The sequence below is a fragment of the Lycium ferocissimum genome, chromosome 3 (genome assembly GCF_029784015.1).
Source record: "Lycium ferocissimum isolate CSIRO_LF1 chromosome 3, AGI_CSIRO_Lferr_CH_V1, whole genome shotgun sequence".
Taxonomy (NCBI): Eukaryota; Viridiplantae; Streptophyta; class Magnoliopsida; order Solanales; family Solanaceae; genus Lycium; species Lycium ferocissimum.
The window spans coordinates 2457343-2479782 of NC_081344.1; the positions used below are offsets into that span (position 1 = coordinate 2457343).

The following is a 22440-nucleotide window of genomic DNA, read 5'->3' on the forward strand; positions in this document are numbered from 1 at the left end:
TTGTGAAAACCCATTTTAAGCATTACATGTTGAATATCGGGCCATTCAACACGATCATAAGTTTTAGATATATATCCAACTTTAATGCTATAATTTTATCTTTCCCCTTCAAATATGATGAAATAGAACACAAAGAAAAGAGTACAAGTTGGATCAATTTCTTAAGGTCCTATTTAACTTTTAGCTCCTTTATCCCCAATATAGAATTAACATTTACTAGTCATTTTTTTCATCGTATTTTAAAAAATATTCATTGTTATGGAGTCTCACATTTCACTATGAAACTTCATAACAATGTACTGGTGATTTAATTTCGTCCCAATTTATATGATATAGTTTGACAAAGCATGGAGGTTCAGAAAGAAAAGAAGACTTTTGAAACTTGTGGTCTAAAACAAGTCATAGATATTTGTGTGGCTTAAATAAAAGGAAAAAATTTTAGTAAAAATATTTTTAAATATAGAAATGTCTCATTCTTTTTGAAAAAGACTAAAAAGAAAAATATATCACATAAATTGAGACAGAAGGAATATCATTTTGCTAATTTTAGGGGCTAAAAGATGGCTATTTTGTAAATTTTATCATCTGTTGAAAGCTTGTTGGGCTTCCTTAAATTCTCATTCTGGATCATTGAGATAGGCCCATGATAAGAACCATTGTTACAACACTTAACATGGGAAAAAAAAAAAAACTGAAAGAGGGTTTAAGGAAACTCCATTTATATTACAGTGAATTCAAGATTCAGGGTTTAAGCAAATTAAAACAGAGAGAAATGGGAAGTGGAGTGGTGAAGAAAGGATGGTTAGGGCAAATGGGTTTCACAAAAAGTGGTGGAAATATCAATTGGTATCCAGGTCATATGGCTGCTGCCACACTTGCTATTCGTCAACGCCTTAAAGTATCTGATCTTGTTATTGAAGTTCGTGATGCCCGTGTATGTTCTTACTTCCATAAATTGTCTTTTTATTTTTTATTTTTTTATAACATGTATCAAGTAACTCTGTGCGCCAATGTTTGAATAGATTGGGAGAAATCACCTAGTTGTCAGTCAGTCAATTAATGTGTCATCATTTGCTTTTTAGTCTATCTTAAAAGAGTGTATAACTTTAAAATTTCCATTTTACCAATTTTCATTTTACCAATGTTTAAGGTTTGTTTTAGACCACAAATATCAGTATCAGTAGTGTGTCTCTCTTTCTTAAACTCTGCCCACCAAGGTTAGGACATATAGTGAGAAATCATCCTCTGCGCCAAGTAATGTGACACCCTTTTCGTTTTAGTTTGTACCAAAAAAATGTCATTTTTCTATAATTAGAAATAATTTAACTTTAAAATTTCTCTTTTACCTTAATGAAATGATTTACAGTCATACAAATATCTAAGGTTTGTTTTAGACCACAAATTTTAAAAGTATGTCTTTCTTTCTTAAACTTTGTCCACCAAGATTAGGACACATGGTGAGAAATCACCTACTCCCTCTGTGCCAATTAATGTGACACCCTTTTGCTTTTTAGTCTGTCACAAAAAGAATATTACATTTCTACAATTTAACTTTAAAATTTCTCTTTTACTTTAATGAAACGATTTATAGTCACACAAATGTCTAAAGATTGTTTTAGACCACAAATTTCAGTTTTTTCTTTCTTAAACTCTGTCGAGTCAAATGGTGTCATTATTGAGACGGAGGGAGTATTATTTTTGTTTCCGCTGGAATTTGAACCTATGGTTCTCACAAATTGTTTTTTTTATTCTGTATTCAAGAACAGATTGGTCATTTATTTCGATGAATTTTACTGTTTTTGGTTCAATTATTTTATGTGTGTGTGTGTGTGTTCAGATACCGTTGTCGTCAGCGAATGAAGACTTGCAGCCGATGCTATCCGGAAAAAGGCGTGTGATTGCCCTGAATAAGCAAGATTTGGCCAACCGCAACCTCATGCATGTATCTAATTTCTAACACTCCTCTTCATGTAGTAGTAAATGCCAATAATTCCTTTTTCAAAGTAGTTGTTGTTTTTTTTTTTTTTTTTTTTTAATAAAAAAAAAAAAAAAAAAGAACTTATAGGGAGCTTATTAGATAGATTGGTTGCATTCTTGTATCTTATTCATTACTGACTCAAGTACTTTTCACCTTGAGAATATATCAATTATATTAAAAGTGTAGAGATAAGCTTCCCTTTCTGAAATGAGCATCTTGGTTAAGTTAAATTGCCTTTATGAAGTCCAAAGATGTGCAGCATTTGGTACTTGTATACCGATGGTCTACCAAGAATAAGTAGAACCTTAACAAATAATTCTAAAGTTTGCATCCTTTTTGTGTATCAAAACACGCTCTTGTCTGTTACGAATGCAATAGAAATTTTCTTTACCTTATGAGATACTATTATTAGCACACGGCAAAGACAATGCAGTTACTTATCGCGTTGACATTTTATGTCTTCTCTAGCAATGTTCTAGTTGTACTTAGAATCTCAAAGCTGTTTAGTCTTATGTTTGCTAGCATCTGTCATTTTACTAGTTAGTTCTTTCATGAAGTTGTCATTAACATCAAATATTTTAATGATCGCTATTAGAATGCAATTATTTTGACATTTTTTATTATATCAACTTTGAAACTTTGGCTTGTTTGAGGGAATACTTGTTAGGCATTATATGAATCTACAGCTACTTGGTATTGGCTTTTCAAATTTTAGTTGGTGAAACTTCTGTTTTCATTCCATGCAGAGTTGGATTAGTCATTTCAATTCACGTAAACAAGAGTGCCTCCCAATAAATGCACACAGTAGAAGTTCTGTACACAAGGTTAGCCATCTTTTTTTCCATGCTCTTATTATGCCGATATTCGTTAACATGTAAAAGATGCAGCTATAGTTACCTTTTAACTCTTTTTCGTAATAATAATAATAAATGCAGATTGCAATCAATGCATTAGATTTTCTCTTATATGCAGCTTATGTTCTATATGTTTTATTCAAACATCTAGTTAATTAGATCTTGGATCAAGAAATTTGAATTTTTTTAATAGGTTGCAAGTTTGCATTTCTTAAGAGAGTTTTTAATCCAATTTCTATGATTCATATTCCAAAGCTTCTTGATCTGGTTGAGTTCAAACTGAAGGAGCTTATGACAAGGGAACCTACTCTCCTTGTCATGGTGGTGGGTGTTCCTAATGTTGGCAAATCGGCTTTAATCAACTCCATCCATCAAATTGCATTATCTCGATTTCCAGGTTAGGCTTGTTTTTGTTGGTGATTCTCTTTTGGTGTTGTTATAGGAAGCTGATAGTGGCTGTGTTTTCGAGTGTACTATCTATTGATGGTTATAATCTTAGTGCAGGAGAAGATGAAGAAGGCTAGGGTGGGGCCTTTGCCTGGTGTTACTCAAGATATTGCTGGATTCAAGGTTAGAAACATTCAATAACAAAGAGGGTCAGATTATGCACTTTCCTTTCCCACTTTTTTTTTTTTTTTTTTTTTTTTAAAAAAAAACTATTACTCTACGCTAGCTGGATAGTATATGCAGTAGTTCCTGGAATTGTAACTTTAAAAAAGCAAAGTTGAAATTACTTCTTCTATAACGGTTTCTGCATATATGAGGCGTGTGCAGTTCACCAGATATCTTGTTTTCAGTCTTTCATCTTATTCTGACCACTTTTAGTCAAGGAAAAAACCCTGGTTTTATATAGTTCTACTACGGGAAGTTATTTTGGTTAGACATACTATTTTTTTGTATGATGGTTAAACATATTCACTGTGCATCTGTACTTCTGGGCTTATCAGTAGTAAAAGATATGCTTGCGGCACCCAAGAGTGTGACCTAGTACTCAATGAAGTGGTTCCAAACCTTGGAGATCAATGTTCAAATCCTAACCGACACAAAAAATAGTACTTCGTAGATGATTTCGTCTCATTGGCCTAAGTCTTGATGGGCAGAGTTATCCGTTAGCTGTGTCGGTGGGGGGACAGAAAGTACCTTGTGGAATAGTCGAGGTGTGCATGAGCTGGCCCGAACCCCGCCATTTTGGAAAAAAAAAAAAAATACATAAAAAACATGCTTTTGGAGTCCCTAGTCTAGCTGGAAAACCAGTTATCTTCTCTGAGATTCAGATTGCATTCACATGGATAAAGCATTGTTTTGTCAATTCAGCCTTTTTTTTCTCTTTTCAAAAAGAAAAATGAGAGGTATTGACTTTCTAAACAACTTAAAGAAGTGGAAGACCAAAATATGTGGTGACGATAGTTAATTTGTTCAAAAACTTCTCGTCAACTGTTGAACTCATAGCATTCTCAGTTTTCCTGAATGACTTTTTGATATTTCCTATTTCTCTCTCCCTATTTCCATGAGGTCCTGTGATCATGATTACTTAATTTTATTAGTGTCGCCATTTATTTGGTGAATTTTTGTTGCTGATTCTTACTGATACTAAAACGCTATTGCATACAGATTGCACATCGACCTAGCGTCTATGTGCTGGACTCTCCAGGAGTGTTGGTTCCAACTATTCCAGATATAGAAACCGGGCTAAAGCTGGCTCTTGCAGGTGTGTGCCTATTTGAACAGTAGATTATAAAATTGTCCTTGAAGTTCTTTTATTCTACTGAGAATCTTGGAAAGACGAGCCGACAAAGGCCATTTGGAACCAATTTTGTTGCAGTACTTGATAGGCGTGATTATTGTCTTTTCTGGCCTGCATAATCACCTCCCGTCCCACCTGCTATATTGCTCCCAAAGCACAAGTAAAGGAAACATATGTTTGCATGAAGTTACTTTTTGGTGTTTACATTTCTTAGTCAATACATTATATAAGCTCCAGTTAGGTTTAGCTGGTCCATTGGCTGTTCTAAGCTGATGGATATGAAGTTATGTCACACTACCCAAAAACAAGTCAGGTAATGTCACTTATCAAAATAGTAAAATCAAAATAAGTAAATAATAACCTCAGGGTTCTGTAATTTGCAGTAGGTGGGAGAAAGAAACTACCATACAAACGAGTAACTTGTTACCAAATTGAAGCAGGATCTATGACTACACCTAGTAATTTATTCTGGCCCAATTTTATGGTATTTCTTATTTATATATCATATGCTTATGCAGGGTCCGTGAAAGATTCTGTAGTTGGTGAAGAGCGAATTGCTCAATACCTATTAGCTGTTTTAAACACTCGAGGAACTCCTCTTCAGTGGAAGCACTTGGTTGACAGGGAAAGTATGGACCTTCACCATGAGTTGGAAAACAAACCTGAAAGTATTATCAAGGATCTTCAAAACAAGGGAAAGAAGCCCATGAACAAATCTAAAGTCTACCGTGTTCAGGTGAAAAAATGATTTTAGAATTTGGTATTCTTAAAAACTCTACTGTATTTTCCCATACCTTTTTAGTGTATAAACAAACTCAATTAATCGTGTTTTTTTAATCTTCTGCTTCTGTTCTTGTTGCCATTGTTTTTACGAAGGTCCTTTGTGTGCAGGATATGGTAAGTGAAGTCCAACGCACACTCTGCAGCACTCTCTCGGAGTTCAGTGGTAGTTTGGAAGATGAATCTGACCTGGAGATCCTAATAGACCACCAGTTTGAAGCGTTGCAGAAGGCTCTGAAGATACCTCATAAGGCTTCAGAGGCTCGGATAATGGTATCAAAGAAATTTCTTACTTTGTTTAGAACAGGGAAACTAGGTCCTGTCATCCTAGACGATGTTCCTGATGCCTCTGATTCTGTATCTTGAATCATCCTTTTAAACTTGTTATCTGCAACTGAAAGCAAAAGTCTGTACCATAGTGTATTATCATTTTAGTATCTCGTTCCTCTACCTTGATCTCATTATCAAATTTTGCTTGAATAATTCGCCCCAATATCACTAAACTTTATTTTATGAATCTTGTAGTAACATTTTTTAAGCAAAAAGCATCGAGCATTGCTGCATGCAACATTTTCAAGTTCACTTTGTTGGTCATAATTTCGATGGTAGTTCTTTAGTTAATGTAATGTGAACTAAACAATTTTGGCGCTTGATTAATTAGTGATACCCAATAATCGGCAGAATTACTTGGGTTTTTCTGTTTAGCTCATTCTCTTCATGGTATCATAGGAATTCTCATAGACTATGGAAATGGGTCTTATAAGTATTATAGATATGAAACTCCCTTTTATCACTGCAACTTTTAATTGAGGCGTTCTGGAGAAATTTTCAATTTCACAACACATTTTTGAAGTTCAAAGTCTAGTTGGAACTGTGCGACATTTTTGTAAAGGGCTATGTTCACCCATTTCCTCCCGATGAATGCGTTGTGAAAAAGAAGAGACGTGCTCTTCTGAAAACAACTTGCGCCAATCCAATGGATAAAATTAAGGGCTACTTGCCAAAGAATACTATCTCAGTTTCTTGAGTGCTTTTTAAATTTGTGACACAAACAAGATTTGATGTATGACTTCTACGTATTATGAGCTAATACAGGTATTGGGCTGTTATTGAATTATCCATTCTGAACAAAATTTGATTTGGGTACCATGCATTAGAAAAGTATAACTTAGTGAAGGGGAAAAAATGGAAGTTGTACAAAGAATTGACAGAAAAGCCTTCACTTGTTTGCTTCAATAAACTCTCTATACTCTCTCTTCATTTTGACACCTGATACCGTCCTGCATTTACAGAAAAGAGTGGAATTAGCATGAGTGTAAGTCGAGCTGCTTATGAAGTTAATGCTACGAGACTTGCTGTGTTCAATGACTCTTTCTCTACAGGTGTTCAGGGCAGAAAGCAAATGCTGCAGAAATTAGGGCAGGAGATAGAAGCAAATGATAATTTGCAAGAAAGTGGTTCAACCACTAATAATGCTAAAGCTAGCAGAATGTGAAGCTCCATTGGGTTGGCTGTGAAATATTTTCCACAAATTTCATGGAAAACATTCAACAGATAAAAACTCATTCCCTAAATTACGTTCAGGTGTTCGGTTGGACATGAATATTTATACTATGTCATAGTAGTGGCGAAAGGAAGTGACATAAGGGGACAGCATTTGATGATAGACCCGAGTAGCAGAGGTGTACTGTCATCTAGAAGGGAACAATCAGGCAAGGAGAATGAGCAATATATACAGAGTTGTAGGTTCTTTTTTCCTCATTTGCCATGTAATAAGTCTAGGACAGCTAAAAGAGAGAGAGGATCTACTCTGTCCTAAAAGAGAGAGAGGATCTACTCAAAGATGATATTTTCCTATGAAACATGAATATTAAAGGAAAAAGAATCTTGAGGTAACATAAGGAAATCGATTCAGGACAATGAAAACTAAGAGAGAAGCTGCAAGAACCAGATGATTGGGAAGTTGAGAGCTTTATAACATTGCTACAGTTACTGGGAACTTTTGGTGGTTCATCTGACTGCCCTGATAGAACCAGATGGAGATTGAATAGTAAAGGGACTTTCTCAGTAAAATCTATACACTGGATATTGAATCAAAGAGGCCCAGTAAAGGTAAACTGGCCATGGAAACAAGTCTGGAAAGTAAATATTCCAGTGAAGGTGTCATGTTTTGTTTGGCTGGTGATTAGGAAAGCATGCCAAACTCAAATAAAGTTACAAAGAAGAGGTTTCCAGATTTGTTCAAGATGTCTTCTATGTGACCAGGAGGTCGAAAGCAATGAACATCTTTTTTTACACTGCAAGACAAGTTTAAATCTGTGGCACATGTTCTTTTGTATCTTGGGGATAAATTGGGTTATTCCTAGCACTACTTCGGGAATTTTAAGCAGCTGGTGGAGTATAGGGAAAAGAGGTGGTGAGGAGGAGTGGTGGAAGATCATCCCTGCCTGCATCTGGTGGAGTTTGTGGAAGGAAAGGAACGCTTGATTTTTCAAAGGCACTAGTAGTTCTATCAAGAAAATTAGGATGAACTGTCTTAGTCTGTTCTTTTTTTGGTGTAAACAGAATCTGTGGACGGAAGTAGGTGAATTAGTTGACTTGATAGGCAATGTATAAAAATATAGGTTTTTGGACAGGCTTTTTTATACCCTTTTGCTTGTAAAGATCTAAACTGAACACCTTTTTTGGGGTGCTTCAGTTTATTGTTTCATAGTAATACAACTGTTACCTTCTTCTGAAAAAAAAAAAAAAAAAAAAGAGTGAAGCTGCAAGAATTTGCATTTCCGATGAAATAAAGTTCACAGGGCTTGAGCAACGACTAGCTAGGCTTATTTTACTTGGTGTATGGTGAAATTATGGAAGTTCAATAGATGGAAGTCGTGCAACAAAGAATTAAGAAAAGAAGACAGCTATTCAGGTCATTTATATACTTTTTAAAGGGGAAAAAAAAATGTATCCAACCTGAGCATTTCCTTGTTCTTGAAAAACTGCACACATGGAGTACCCATAATCCCAGCTGCCTCAGCAATCTCTGGATCTTCAGTAATATCAATCTCAACAAGGTGGACATGCTTGTCAAACTCATCTATGACCTGTTGCACAAGCACAACTGAACAGGTTAGTTGTAAGCACTACAAAAGCCAGAAAGCCAGTACTCAACAGCAAAAGCAGCCAATCGAATCAACTATTACTGAGTAGAAGTAAAGAAAATGCAAGTCATTCGAAGCACAAAGCTCTTAGACAACCTTTATTAGGGGTTCTTTAAGGTTTATCTCAAGATATTCCTCATCAAGATCATAAGATTTCAAGTCCTCAACTTTCTTCAAAATGATACATTGAAACAGAATCTTTTAAGGCAAATTACCACATAGTACATCGATAAAGTTTGACAGGGCCTAACACTTCACTCTTCACAGATTGGTCTTTGTGATGGCTAATTAAAAGGACACTTGGAAGTTAAACATCCTCGGTAAGATTTCTATCAAAATGAGTTGCATACCTTGCTTAGAATAGGTTTCAAGGTCCTACATGGACCACATGTTGGTGATGTATACAGTACACACATAAGCCTTGGGCTCTCATGGTACAATTTCCGTAAAGCATACTGAGAAGGAAAACAGTGTAAATGATTATCAGATAGGAAAGCTGACTATGATAAATGGACATTCAAACATAACATTCAGAAAGATCTAAGTTTCTTAGATATCATACCTGCCCCTTGTGCTTTGTAAGTGTTACATCAAAACCTTCTTGGACATCTTTCTCGGTGAGTTCCTTCTTAACTTCTTCAGTAGCAGGCTGATGAGATCAAAAAGTTCAGGAAGCTACATTAGATAATGAACTATTGGTCTAGGCATATTGCAGAATAGCAAAAATTCGAAGGATATTTATGTTCTGTTAGGGAAGTCAGAAGCCCCTTGCTTGGAGTAACCCAGTTTACTTCATATATAACCCATAAAGTAGTACAAATACATCTTACTTTTTATAAGGTAAATAAAAAGTAGTAAATATAAATTACTCATACTATATAATCACCCAAAAACTCAGGACAAAAAAGAAGAAAATGCAGCAGTGCCAAGCATCCATAAATTAATCAACCATTAGAACGTATTTCTCTAGCTTTCTGTTTCTCCATTAAAAAAAAGTAAATTGACTGGGTAACTCAAATGAGAACTTTAAATGCACCTCTTCGATATTTCAGAAAGCACAACAATTTCTTTGTCAGACCACCTTGATGGAATTCTCACAATCAAGATAAACTCATAAAGCTAAAAAAAGTTCATACAAACTCTTTCTGTCATAGACAATATGACAATCCATAAGTAATAATGTTCTAAAGGCTCTGTTATATGGTCAACCACATTCAGATACCATCCAGTAAGTGTAGACAACTTCATCTGGGCCTGCAGGTAGCTTCGCATGAATAGTCTAACACCCTACATAAGTATTCTATACATTTTACGAAGCACTAAATTAGATCACTAGGATACAAGCACTTTTACCAGCTAATAACTTGCAACTTTTTTTTACCAAGACTAATAACTTGCATTTCATGGGGATATGAAGGCTATGAAATTTACAAATACCTACCATTGAAGAAAATGCAAAGATTAGATATAAGTGGACAATGTTCAGGAGCTGGGTTAAAAACCACTTGAGAACATGTATAAAATGACTCTTAAAGTAAATATACAGGACCGCAAAATTAGTTACTTTTAGAAGTCAGATACCTGATGGAATTCAAGAAGAAGATTTTTGCTTGTAAGATATCTCTCCACTGATAGAGCAGCTACACATCCTGAGCCAGCTGCAGTGACGGCTTGCCTCCATTCATGATCCTACATATGGAAAACATGTCATGGTGATATGACGAAGTATCTCACTATAAGAAGTTGCAAAGACAAATACAAAACACAAGATGAGTTTCATTCTACATGAAAAAAAAAAAAAAGGGGGGTGGGGGGTGGGCGTGGGCGTGGGGGAATAAATTCAAAGGAAAAAAAGAAATGTTTTATCCAATCATGAGTTAATCTCAGGATCTCCACTATCCAGGCACCTAAGAATTCATAAAGAGAAGGTCTAAGAAATGGCATCACATTATATTTTATTGGATGGCTCCCCCTCTCATTGCAACACCTTAAAATTAAGTTTTAAAACAGAAGTTGTACCAATTTCTCATTCCACACCTATCCCTGCTAAAGAGGAACTTATTCGACTCAAACTTTTCTTGAGAAATCAATTCAGACGTTTCAATGACCAGGCTAGAATTCATGCTGTTCATCCACAGAACACATGATACATCTAAAGGGGCCATGCATAATTAACCTGAGCTTTCTTAGGAGTACAATTACCACTTGAAGTACAAGGATTGTTTCAAAAAAAGGAGAGAGCACAGCAGAAATGAAATAATAAACCGCTGGAAAGCACAGCGGGAATGAAATAATAAATTGCTGTAAGTACCTGCACATCTCCAGCTGCAAATACACCTTCCACAGATGTGTTTGCTGTTCCCTCCTTGACCAATATGTATCCTGAGCTATCAAGTTCAACTTGGCCTTCCAACAGTTGACTATTTGGCGAGTGACCTATGCCATAAAACAAGCCTTTTGCTTCAAGCACAGATTCTTCCTGAGTATCAGCTTTTCTGATCAAAATTCCTGACATCTGGCCTTTTGGGTTGCTGACGACATCCACGGTCTCAGTGTTGAAATGCACAGTGATGTTTGGATTGTTGAAAACTCTGCATTCCCCATAATCAACCTGTTAAACAAACATTTCAGGGAGTTGAAACTCGAAATATATAGCTCATTAGTAATTCAATCCGCTTCAAAGAATGAGTTTAAATAGATATGTAACAACATTTACAGAAATAGGTATATAGCAAGCAGACTAAAGCGATGATAGGTTGAAACTAGGGAAACAACTACGGAGGAGGAGAGTATTATATGACCCTAACAACCTCTACCAAAGAAAACAAAATGGCCCATCAGATTACAACCTCGATTTGAAGATGAATTCTAATGCCTTGTGCTATAACATTTAGAGGGAAAAAAACAAAAAATAAAAATAGGAAAATGTACATAAACATCAGTACCTATCTTGCATTGCTCTTGATGCTCTTAGTTGGTCCTTGCGGACAAGTAAATGGACATGGCGTGCATACTTTGTTAAGTATATTGCTTCCTCAGTAGCTGTATCACCACCTCCAACAACAGCAAGGACCTGACCCTTGAAAAGTGGTGATGCTCCATCACAAATTGCACAGGCACTAATTCCTCTGCTCCAAAATTCATCTTCACGGGGTAATCCCAACCTTCTTGCATTAGCTCCTGTAGCCACAATAAGGCTATTGCACTTGACCTGAAAGATACAGAAGTGAGCAGTGATCCAATATAAGGGCCCTAATGTGGGAACCACATACCAAAGGGTGTAAGGCAACTAGAAGGCTAAAGAATCAAACTGGCAATCTGCAAGAACCAAAGCATTTCTAGCCCAGTATCTCTTACAACATTTGAAACAAACGCGACCATCATCCCTTTTGTTATTGCGGAGGAAATCAAAAGAGAGCTGATGCCACATATATGGATGTACCTTTCATGACCATCTCACGTATCAGATGAACCTCGAAGACTAGACGGATTCTAGTTGGAAAACAAAACCAAAGATGCTCTTTCTTTCACATGTAAAAGGTACAACCCAAGGATGCTCTTTCTTTCATACGTCAAAGGTACAGAGAACAAGTCAGACTCTTCAATCAATGACTAAGGTACTCAGAAGATCAAGTCTAATATATTGTTCTCTATACAATGAAGCAAATTGAACTTATAAAATAAATGCAGGAAATTGTGAGGCATCTTGTTCTGCCATGTCAACTAGATATCTTAAAGGAAAGAGAAAAGCCAAAAAAATAGAATACGACTTCTATGCTTGTACTTGATTAAACCACTTCTGAATGGAAAACAATTAAACCCATAAAGAAGTCATGGTGTAGTTAAAATGTCTCTGTACTTTTTTGGGAAGATTTTTTTTTTTCTGGGTTTTCTGTACTCAGTATCAAAAATTCCAGAAAGCATGAACTTAGATGCCTTGTAAGGAATAGCATGAAATATTTTTTATCCAAGAAAAGGAATTATGTTGTGTCTATTTCTCTTCTTCCATTACATGTCTGAAATCCGTTTAGCTTTTTACTCCAAATGAGAAAATAACTAAGTTTAGCATCTAACTTCCTGTAATTTTCTGGATACTCGTTTAAGAACATATTGTGAAAACTTGACAAAAACATATAAACTGTTAGTAATTAGTTCAAAGATGTAACCATCATTAGTGACTCAAGAAAAGAAGAAAAGATTGCTGGGATCTAGACAAATTGTGGTCATCCATATATTGTTTCCCCCATCAATTTAGTTAAAACATCAAATATCAGAAGTCATTCTCTCATGAAAATCTAAAAGATCAAAGCTCCAATTCAGAAAACGCAAACAGTTTGACGGGGATTAAAGATTAAGCAGCTATAACAGAACCTAGACAGAGTAACCAGCAACTAAAGGACGCATCACCTTACGTTCACTACTTTGGACAATAAAAGGAGTGTTCTTCACATCAATAAATTCCACATCTTCCTGATACAATTCAGCTCCCCATCTCTCCGCTTGTCGCCTCATCCTAGCAAAATTAGATAATTTCTCAGTATTCAACCCTTTTGTCTATAACTAAGGAAACTTCCAATAGATGAATGAGAGTAAACGCCCAAAATCTTTTTTTGTACCTATCCATTAAGTCAGGGCCAGTTACCCCCTCTGGAAATCCAGGAAAGTTTTCTACTTCAGTCGTTGTCATCAACTGTCCTCCTGGTACACCACCTGCTTGAAACCCCTCAAACACTACAGGCTTCAAGTTGGCCCGAGCAGCATAAATTGCTGCTGTATATCCAGCAGGACCTGATCCTATTATTACCAAGTTCTCTATCCCCTGAGCTGCAACAATCAAAAACACCAGTATGCTCAGAATTATACTTCCAATTGCAGAACTGCAGACAAGTTGACAGTTGAAATTCAAAGTATATAATATTGCAACGTAGCAGCTGTATAAAAGAGCAAAAAAACAATACTCCCTCCGTCCTATATTAGTTCTCATATTTTGCTTCTCGAGGGTCAATTTGAATAATCTTTGGAGCTAAATTGAATTAGATTAAATCAATATTTTAAAAGTACAATTTAGTATTCAAAAACTATATGAAAAGTACTATAAGGTGCAATTCTTCTCAATCAATATGGTGAAAAAATATATCTTAAAATGTCGGTCTAAGTTCATATAATTTGACTCTTGGGACGGAGGTAATAATAAAGAAGCATGAGATGAAAAAACTATTCTCAAGTATCTGTACCTAGAGAACCAAGCTGCAAAATTAACCAGCATCTTTTTATAATTTAAATGTAATTTCGATGATACTTATGCTTCTTCTTCAATTTTGACTTCAATTCAATCATTTCACTCTATTCATCAAAATTCTACTACTTTTAAGGTGGACTTTCAACTTTGACTCCAATTGACAAAGAAAAATGCTCCAAAAAGATACTCCATCCGTTCCAATTTATGTGACACTCTTTCTTTTTTAGTCAGTTCAAAAAAGAATGACATGTTTCCCTATCTAGTAACAGTTTAATTTCAAACTTCCCATTTTACTCTTAATAAAATGATTTACAGCCACATAAATTTTTATAGCTTATTTTAGACCACAAGTTTCAAAAGTCATTCCTTTATCTGTTAAACTCTGTGCCTAGTGAACCATCTTCACATAAATTGGAATGGAGGGATACCAAAACGAATATCCATAGCCTGCAAAATTGACCAGCAACTTCTTGTAATTCAAATGCAATTTTGATGACAATTCAAACATCATACTCCCTCCGTTCACTTTTACTTGTCCACTATAGGCATTACACACTTAAGAAATAATAAATGAAGTGCATATTTTACCATGATACCCATATTAATTAATGTATAATTGCATTGGATTTGGAAAAAAATTTGGAATGAGTAATTAATGCTAAGGGCAAAACAGGAAAAATAAATTATTTTTCTCTTGATATGCTGGACAAGTAAAATTGAAAATCTATTTATGGAATAGCGGACAAGTAAAAGTAAACGGAGGGACTCTTTTTATGACAAGTTTATAACCACAAGATTCAAAGAACATTTTCAAAGTACATTACACACATATTTAATTTATAATTGTAAGATTCAAAAGCCTCTCTTTATCATACATAACACGTGCTTACATTTAAACTAAGACATTTAAATTGAAACAGAATAAATTATTTACCTGAAGAACTAGTTTAATACTACAAGATTAAAATACATTTCGGTACATTCTACATATCTAAAGATTCAAAAGCCTCTTTTTGTTTCTTAAACTTCGTGTCTGGCCAAACTAAGATACTTAAATAGAGACGCGGTTAAATAGTTATTTACCTGAAGAACTAGTTTCTACCGGCTCAGCCGAAGCTCGAATTGAAAACGACGACGTACGGTTACGCGTCAAGTGACAGTTAACGGAGTCAACTCTTCGTCGACTCGAACCGGAGTTTACAATAAGTAAGCCGGTCGGAATGCAAACAGCGGTTGATAAAGTCGACGGAGTAGGACCCATTATGGAAGTGGATACGGGTCGGGTTTTGGACCGGATAGGGATACCGATACCAACGGAGTTAGTAATATTTGGAGTAGTATTAGCCATTGGTTTCGGAGCATACGATATCTTAAGTTTGTTCTAACTAACTATACACTCAGCTCACACATACATACACGCACACAATTTTGGGTCTTTTGTTTTGGGTTTTGTGCCGTGTGTGATCTATTCGTAATTTTATGGGGTGAGGATAACCACTCAACCAACTATATATTTTTTTTGGAAAAAATAAAATAATATTCACGTTGTTTTTGGTCCTTTGAAGAAAAATGTCATCCAAACATGTCTTTTTGGTATGACAAAATTCTTTTTTTTTTTATATAATAAAAACTGCTTTTTGTACAATTGAAAATACTATCTTAGAATATATATAAACTCTATATATGATAAAAATGATAGATTGTAAAATAAGAATGAATTATCTGTAATAGCAATTGGTTTTGAGGTAGATGCAATATTCATTTAGATGAAAAAAAAAATTAATGATGCGATAGTTGAATTCAAAGTAATTGAGTATCTACTACACATGCGAAGCGGAGATTTTAGGTGAGTTAGTTATATAATTTGTTATTAGGTACCATATTGGTGAGATAAATGATATGTTATGTTTGTTGTATTTCATTTAATATCTCATTTTAGACGACGTTTCTTGTGTATGTTCTTTTTGTCGCTTTCTCCGTCTCTGTTATACCGAAACCCTTGTTGACGGTTATATTTTCTCTTGAAAGTGTAACATATAGTTATCCATGTAAGAAAACGGGCTTCCAAAACAGACATTGACGTTGATATTTTCTCTTGAAAGTGCAACATATAGTCGTCCACGCGTAAAACAAGCACCGGCAAATTAGTCTAGTATTAGCTAATATTTGTCTCCGTACTTTATTTATTGTCATCGAAGAGTATAATCGTACCATAAATTATTTTCTGATGAATTAAGGATATCCTTGATTTTCTAGAGCCAAAAGTTAAATTTCAGGGATAAAAACATGCTTGAGATCATTTTATTATTGTATGCATGACGTTGTTGCATAGTTTTATTGTAAGTACATTACACCTTCAAACGAAAGATGTTCATGCTTCTCTAAAGTTCCAACATTCTGAATATACTGATTGCCATTATATGAAAAAGTAAGCAACACAAGAGATAAATGGACTACGAGAGAATAGAAGGAATACCAGAAGTATAAAAATTGAATAATGAGAAAAAAAAACACTTAAGTCATTTGAGCAACACAACTATATCAGCATTTTCATATCATGCACCAGATTAAGCTTGATTTCCTGCATTCAGACATCAATGAGAAAAGAGATCGAAAAACGGGACTAAACTCTCCAGTAAGCCTAATAGTACCAAATTATGATACAAGAAAGTCAATTCCCGGAAGACAAATGTTAAACAGTCTAAAACAAAACAGAAATAATCAGCTATAGAGGCTATTCTAGACAATTATTTTAACATCATCGAAACCTAAATCGGTGCTTCAATTTTGATTGGGGCAGGTGAAGTGTCTACAGATGTATTCTGAAGCCAGTCCTTAGCACAGATGAGGGCCTCCACGGTCTCAGGTCGCAAGGAACACCTGTAACGATCCATCTCTTTGTTAACCGTGCTGAATATAGAATCAGCTGTAATGGTTGAAACAGGAACTGACAAGATATCACGAGCCATTTTTGACAAAGTTGGGTACTTCATTCTGTTAAGCTTCCACCAACCCACGACATCAAACTCGTGAACACGAGGCAGCAAGGACTCTTCCAGATATTGATCAAGTTCGGACCTTGACTGTTGGCTCGTAGTCTCCATAATATAGACGTCAAAATCAGTAAGTCCAAGCCCGTTACAAGAGGCATCGAGGCCTTGACCATTATCCTCCTGCCTCATAGCACCGCCATTTACTTCTTCGACATAAGTTGGGGTTAAAGGCAGAGGAAGAGCCACATATTCAAGAAAGAGTTCATGAATTCCCTCCTCAACAGCCTTCACGTAGTTGGCTGCTTCTTCCCCATATATTTTTGAAAAACTGAATTCAACAAGTTTCATTTTGAAGCGTGGATCCATTACTACAGCAATAGCTAACATCAAGCAACAGCTCTTCCAATAATTATCAAACTTCTCTTGCATTATTTTGGCAAGGCCGCTGGTGAACGGATCTTCGCTTGCTGCAGCACGAGCCAATTCCAATTGAATCTTCCAAGCTTCGTGGAAAAATGTGTTGGTTGTTGGAATTGTTGCTGCTGTCAGGAGATTGGCAGTGTCAAAGAAGGTTTTCAAGTAAGTGCACAGAATCTCAACTTGCTTCCAGTCTTCCAATGTTGGGGCACCTTTGTAATCAGGATCTGATGTATCCAAGCATGAAAATACTTCCTTTAACTCCATTGCAGCCAACAACATCTCATATGTAGTGTTCCATTGAGTTCGGTCATCAAGGGTCAGCATCTTTGTGCTTGGCACCTGAAGCTGCTGTTTGAGCTCAATAAACTTCTCCTCGTGAGATTCCGATGTTTTCACATACTTCACGCTATCTCTAACCTTTTTAATAGTTGCATGCACGAAATTAAGCGCATCTTGGGCGATGCTGCTTAAAGTTCGAGCAAGACAATTTCCAACCAATAATTGACCATTAAGCACAAGTGGATTCTTCACAGAGAGTAAAGCTCTAAGATTATCAACAGCAGTATCACCCAGTGGTTGATTAATAGTAACAGAAAATAACTTCCCCTCCACACTCCAGTCAGAGAGGCAAGCGGCAACAGCGTGGCTGAAAGCTGTCTCAGAATCTGGATATGGTTCCATGATGACATTAAGTATTTTCCTGTGAATTTTCCACTCACTGTCGATATACTGCCCAGTTATGAACACATAGCCCACAGTGTGGCGGGAGGACCACATATCTAGTGTTAAGCAGATCCGCCCAGGCACTCCCTCAATCACCTTCTGGATGGTTTGCTTTTCTCTAAGATAAGTTGCGACACAATCTCCTTGCACAGTGTTGAAACTGACCATATCAAAACGAGGTTGAAGATTCTGGACAAAAGTAAGAAAGCCTGGATGCTCAACCATGTGAAGGGGATAATCGTGCATGATAATCATCTTAGATATTTCCTGGCGGCACTGGTCTGGATCGAAAGCAAGGTAAGGAGTAGAAGCAGTTCGATAACGTCTTTTAGGTGCAGCATTACCATTACTACCCCCATATCCAGTCATCTTAGAAGGTGCACTATATGGGGTCAATGGATCATTATTCTGCTGATTACGCAGAACTACTGGACAGCTTCCTTTGGCAATATGGCGTTTCAGATGACTAGTGCCTGCTACTTTTGTCCCTGTGCTATACGCAAACGATTGCTTGCACTGCTTACATTGTGCCCTTCTAGTCCCAACAGCAACATTTTCAATGGTGAAGTGCTCCCAAACTATTGATTTCTTTTTCCTTCGCTTTCCGGGTTGGGTTTCTGAGTTATTCGGAGGTGTTTCAACAATGTTGGGTTGTGGCTCTGCAAGAACCATCTCATTTCCTGGAATCATCTCATATTCATTGCCCGGGACTATCTCATTGCCAAGCACTATCTCATGTTCAACCATCTCGTGTTCATGTATCATCTCATGTTCATGGCCCATCTCATGTTCATGGCCCATCTCGTGTTCATGGCCCATCATCTCGTGTTCATGGCCCATCTCATGTTCAGGTATCATCTCATGTTCATGGACCATCTCATGATTCTCAGTGGGAGTTGCCGGAGTAACAGGGGTTTCTGGGGTTGCCATCCTATCTGCAGCAATACACTCCTCAAGTATCTGTATAATATAATGATCAAAAAAGAAAAAAAGATTAAGTCATGTGATCGAAGAAGATCATATGCAAAAAATAAATATAAGCTTTAAAATAGCACTGTTTATCTAAAAGAAAACTTAGATTTATGTATTATTATTATTATTATTATATTATGATTATGATTATGTTTATTATTATGATTATTTGATAATTTTCAAGGGAACTCAAATTCGTTTGTAAGCTGTTAGCAGAAAGGTTGATTACTAAAAATCAATATCGAACTATCTATGGGTCATATAAGAAGACTCATGTAAGTAAAGCACAAGAAAAAAGATAATGTCAGAAGGTCAAACTGATCATACAAAGTACTAGAAAAAGCAATCAAATTTTACAATGAGCAAGTCAAAATTTACGAGGAACAAAAGGGACTCTAAATGTTTTTCTTTTGAGGCTAGAACATAGAAGCATGTCAACATAAATGTAAACATACCTGCTTTTTGATGATGAATAACGAAAAATAAATTTAAAGAAACTGAAAAAAATTAACATAATGCATTAAGGGGTTGTTTGGTTGGTCCGATAAGGAGATCTAATCTTCACATAAAGTTCAGCATTATTATTATTTTTTGATTGGTAAAAATCAATTATTATTTAGTACAAATGTTAGGTTACTACTGCCTTTCCTCATAAGATAATATGCATATATTATAGAGAACCTATGAGTTATTTTATGCGGATACAATGTCAAATAAGAATGTGAGTATTAGCAATACATAGATTAAAAAAAACTACAATGACAATACTAACCTCCCACATAGCAAACAAACTTATTTTTTGAAAAAAAGTATATACATCTTAATTATTTACGTGGTATGTTACTCCCTCTGTCCATTGTATGTGAGGGTTGATTTGACTAGGCACAAAATTTAAGAATTAAAGAGGATGTTGAAACTCGTGGTTCAAAACATGCCTTAGAAACTTCTTTTGGTATAAATCACCACATTAAGGGTAAAGTGAGTAGTTTAAAGTTAAAATTTTGTTTTAAAATATAGATATATGTCCTCTTTTTTTTTTTTTTTTTTTTTTTGTGAGACAAGACTAAAAACGAAAGTACCATAAATTAGACAGAGTAATTTTGAATACATCCAACCAGAAATAATCATGCCTTACTAATCCCGACATTATACTCCTCGCTTCAATTTGTTTGTCTTACTTTCCTTTCAAGTCCGTTTAAAAAAGAATGCCTCTTTACTTTTTTGACAACTCTCTAATTCCAACTTTTCACATTACATGTCTAAGACGACAAGATTAAAGGGCATTTTGGTATATTCTATATATCCTTAATTTAAGACTACAAGATTCATCAAAAGTCTTCTTTACATTCTAAAACTTTGTACTAGGTCAAAACCAGACAAACAAATTGAAACAGAGGGGGTAATTCTTGCATTACTAACCTCTGCATAACTTGCCACTAAACCAAACGACCCCTAAGTGCAAGTTGAGGTCAACAGAAGGCCCGAAGCTTTAACCAACTAAATGCACGAAGGACTAATCTTTACCTCCATCAAGGCCCGGCCCAACTCAGCCCGAATTTCAGTAGTAAGGGAACTCGTAAGGTAGCATTTTATTTTATTAAAAAAGAAGGTGAGGGTCAAAATGGACATTTAACATAGCATGGGCTAAAAGCAAGTCAAACAAACATCAACTTACTAGATCTGATTCGTGAAAATGGATCAAACATGGGCTCACACATAAAATCTAAATAAAGCCCACATCAAAGAACCTTACGAACAATAGATCTATAAAACAAAATACAACACACCCAGAAAATCAAAAAAGTTATAAATCAACACAAAGCCCAGATCAAAAAAAATAAACACACCCAGAAAATAAAAAAATATCATTCTCAGAAATCTGCAATTTCAAGCCCACAACAACAATTTACCAAAAAAATCCCAAAAACTTTCTTATAAATATGTTAGCAGAAACTTCAATTAAACACAAAAAAGAAAGTTAAATTTCGAACAAACAAACAAGAAGGAGAACTACAACAAGTTACCTAAAAGATCCTAACAAGTTTCTTATAAATGTTTCAGCAAAAATTTCAGTTAAACACAAATAAGGTTAAATTTCGAACGAACAACAACAAGGAGAACTATCACATATGCATATGAAACAAAGAAACAACCAGATGTGTATGGTAAATCTAACTTACGCAACAAAAAATATACACAAAATACTAACAGAAAAAGAAAAAATCTTCACACTAATCACAAAAAAAAAACACAAATAAGAAATACAAATATAAAGTTAAAAACAAACTCAATCGAACAAAAAGGAAAATAGAGAGAAGATAAAAATGATACTATACCTAACGGAAATTTCAATTTTTTGGGGGAAACCCGACCCGTTGCAGTAGATCGGAATTCGGGTCAACGGCGTGTTTTGCCACCGGCGGCGAAACAGATCTAGGGTTTCAGTAGAGAGAGAAAGAGTAGAATTGGGCTTTGAAACCCGATAAAAACCTAACTGGACCTTTGTTATGATATTTGGTACTTTTTAAGAATACAATTATTCGTATTGGATATCAGGTCCATTTATTTTTCAGTGTGTGTAAATTGAAGGTGAGCCACTGTGTGTTTATTTTGGTCAAGTGGCTCGTTCTGTAACGGACCACAAGCCCACCTTTTTTTAGTATAGGGTGGGTGGGTTAGGTGGGTGTTAGCCCATTGGAGTTTTTGTGTGGACAATATTTATGATGGGGCCTACATTGTAAAGATTCTTTATTTTGGGACAAGTTTGCTATTTAGTCCAATGGGGTCAAAGTTTCAATTTTGAAACAAAAGGGGGGTTTCGTATGATCCAAGCATTATTTGCTCAAGGCCTTTCACCACATAGACTTAATAATGAAGTGAGACCAAAAAGAAACAAAAAACATTTCAAAATATACTAGTTATATACTCCATCAAACATTTGTTATTATATTTGGGATTTTAACAACAATTATTCGTATTGGATATGAGGTTCAATTATTTTTCAGCGTGTGTAAATTGAAGGTGAACTACTGTGTGTATTTTTGGGTTGAATTTTCACATACCCTCTTTGGTCAAGTGGCTCTTTATGTGACGGACCACAGCCCATAGTGTAGGGTGCGTGGGTTAGGTGGGTGTAGCCCGTTGAAATTTTTGTGTGGACTATATTTATGATGGGGCCTACATGGCAAAAGATTCTTTATATTGGGACAAATTTGTTATTTAGCCCATTATGGTGGGGACAAAGTTTCAATTTTGAAACAAAAGGTGCCAACCCTTATTTGCTCAAACATTTCGCCAAGAAAATGGACCTCATGATTCTTGTGTTTTTGGTTCACATAACTTGATGAGGTGAGATCAATAGAAAAAAGAAAACATTTCAAAATGCTAGTTATATACTACTCCATTAAAAAATCAGCTTAGTATGAGTTTGCTTAGAGACTGCTACAAGAGGGTGTGGTTGGTGACAGAGGCGAATTCAGGATTTGGAGGTTGCGGGTGTCACTATTTTATATAGACAATACCTATCACTAACCCCAAAGACTGGATAGGAAGAATAGGCCGGTTAAGTTAATTTTGGGTTAATTCGAT

At 35.6% G+C, this 22440-nt stretch overlaps 3 protein-coding genes across 6 annotated transcripts; 1 reads left to right on the plus strand and 2 right to left on the minus strand.

Moving 5' to 3' along the window:
* Window positions 1-668: 668 nt before the first annotated feature.
* LOC132049233 (short integuments 2, mitochondrial-like) lies at window positions 669-5806 on the plus strand. Of its 2 annotated transcripts, XM_059439957.1 has the most exons (8): window positions 669-934; window positions 1838-1942; window positions 2725-2802; window positions 3088-3229; window positions 3332-3402; window positions 4444-4540; window positions 5095-5312; window positions 5468-5806. In XM_059439957.1, exons 1-8 carry the CDS (start codon window positions 674-676, stop codon window positions 5720-5722), a joined length of 1227 nt encoding a protein of 408 aa, XP_059295940.1. In that variant the 5' UTR covers window positions 669-673; the 3' UTR covers window positions 5723-5806. The 2 variants fall into 2 exon arrangements, with proteins under 2 accessions (XP_059295940.1, XP_059295941.1); XM_059439958.1 differs by lacking the exons at window positions 669-934; window positions 1838-1942 and having other exon boundaries at window positions 2754-2802; window positions 3026-3229.
* Window positions 5807-6319: 513 nt separating this feature from the next.
* On the minus strand, window positions 6320-15222 carry LOC132049232 (thioredoxin reductase NTRC). Its single transcript, XM_059439956.1, has 10 exons — window positions 14828-15222; window positions 13122-13329; window positions 12913-13018; window positions 11451-11716; window positions 10817-11096; window positions 10087-10194; window positions 9068-9154; window positions 8856-8960; window positions 8318-8448; window positions 6320-6636 (listed from the first exon to the last, which is right to left on the minus strand). Exons 1-10 carry the CDS (start codon window positions 15090-15092, stop codon window positions 6576-6578), a joined length of 1617 nt encoding a protein of 538 aa, XP_059295939.1. The 5' UTR covers window positions 15093-15222; the 3' UTR covers window positions 6320-6575.
* Window positions 15223-16364: 1142 nt separating this feature from the next.
* On the minus strand, window positions 16365-21452 carry LOC132049234 (zinc finger BED domain-containing protein DAYSLEEPER-like). Of its 3 annotated transcripts, none has more exons than XM_059439962.1 (2): window positions 21194-21452; window positions 16365-18840 (listed from the first exon to the last, which is right to left on the minus strand). In XM_059439962.1, exon 2 carries the CDS (start codon window positions 18808-18810, stop codon window positions 16513-16515), a length of 2298 nt encoding a protein of 765 aa, XP_059295945.1. In that variant the 5' UTR covers window positions 18811-18840; window positions 21194-21452; the 3' UTR covers window positions 16365-16512. The 3 variants fall into 3 exon arrangements, with proteins under 3 accessions (XP_059295945.1, XP_059295944.1, XP_059295942.1); XM_059439961.1 differs by having other exon boundaries at window positions 21225-21451; XM_059439959.1 differs by having other exon boundaries at window positions 21189-21451.
* Window positions 21453-22440: the final 988 nt, after the last annotated feature.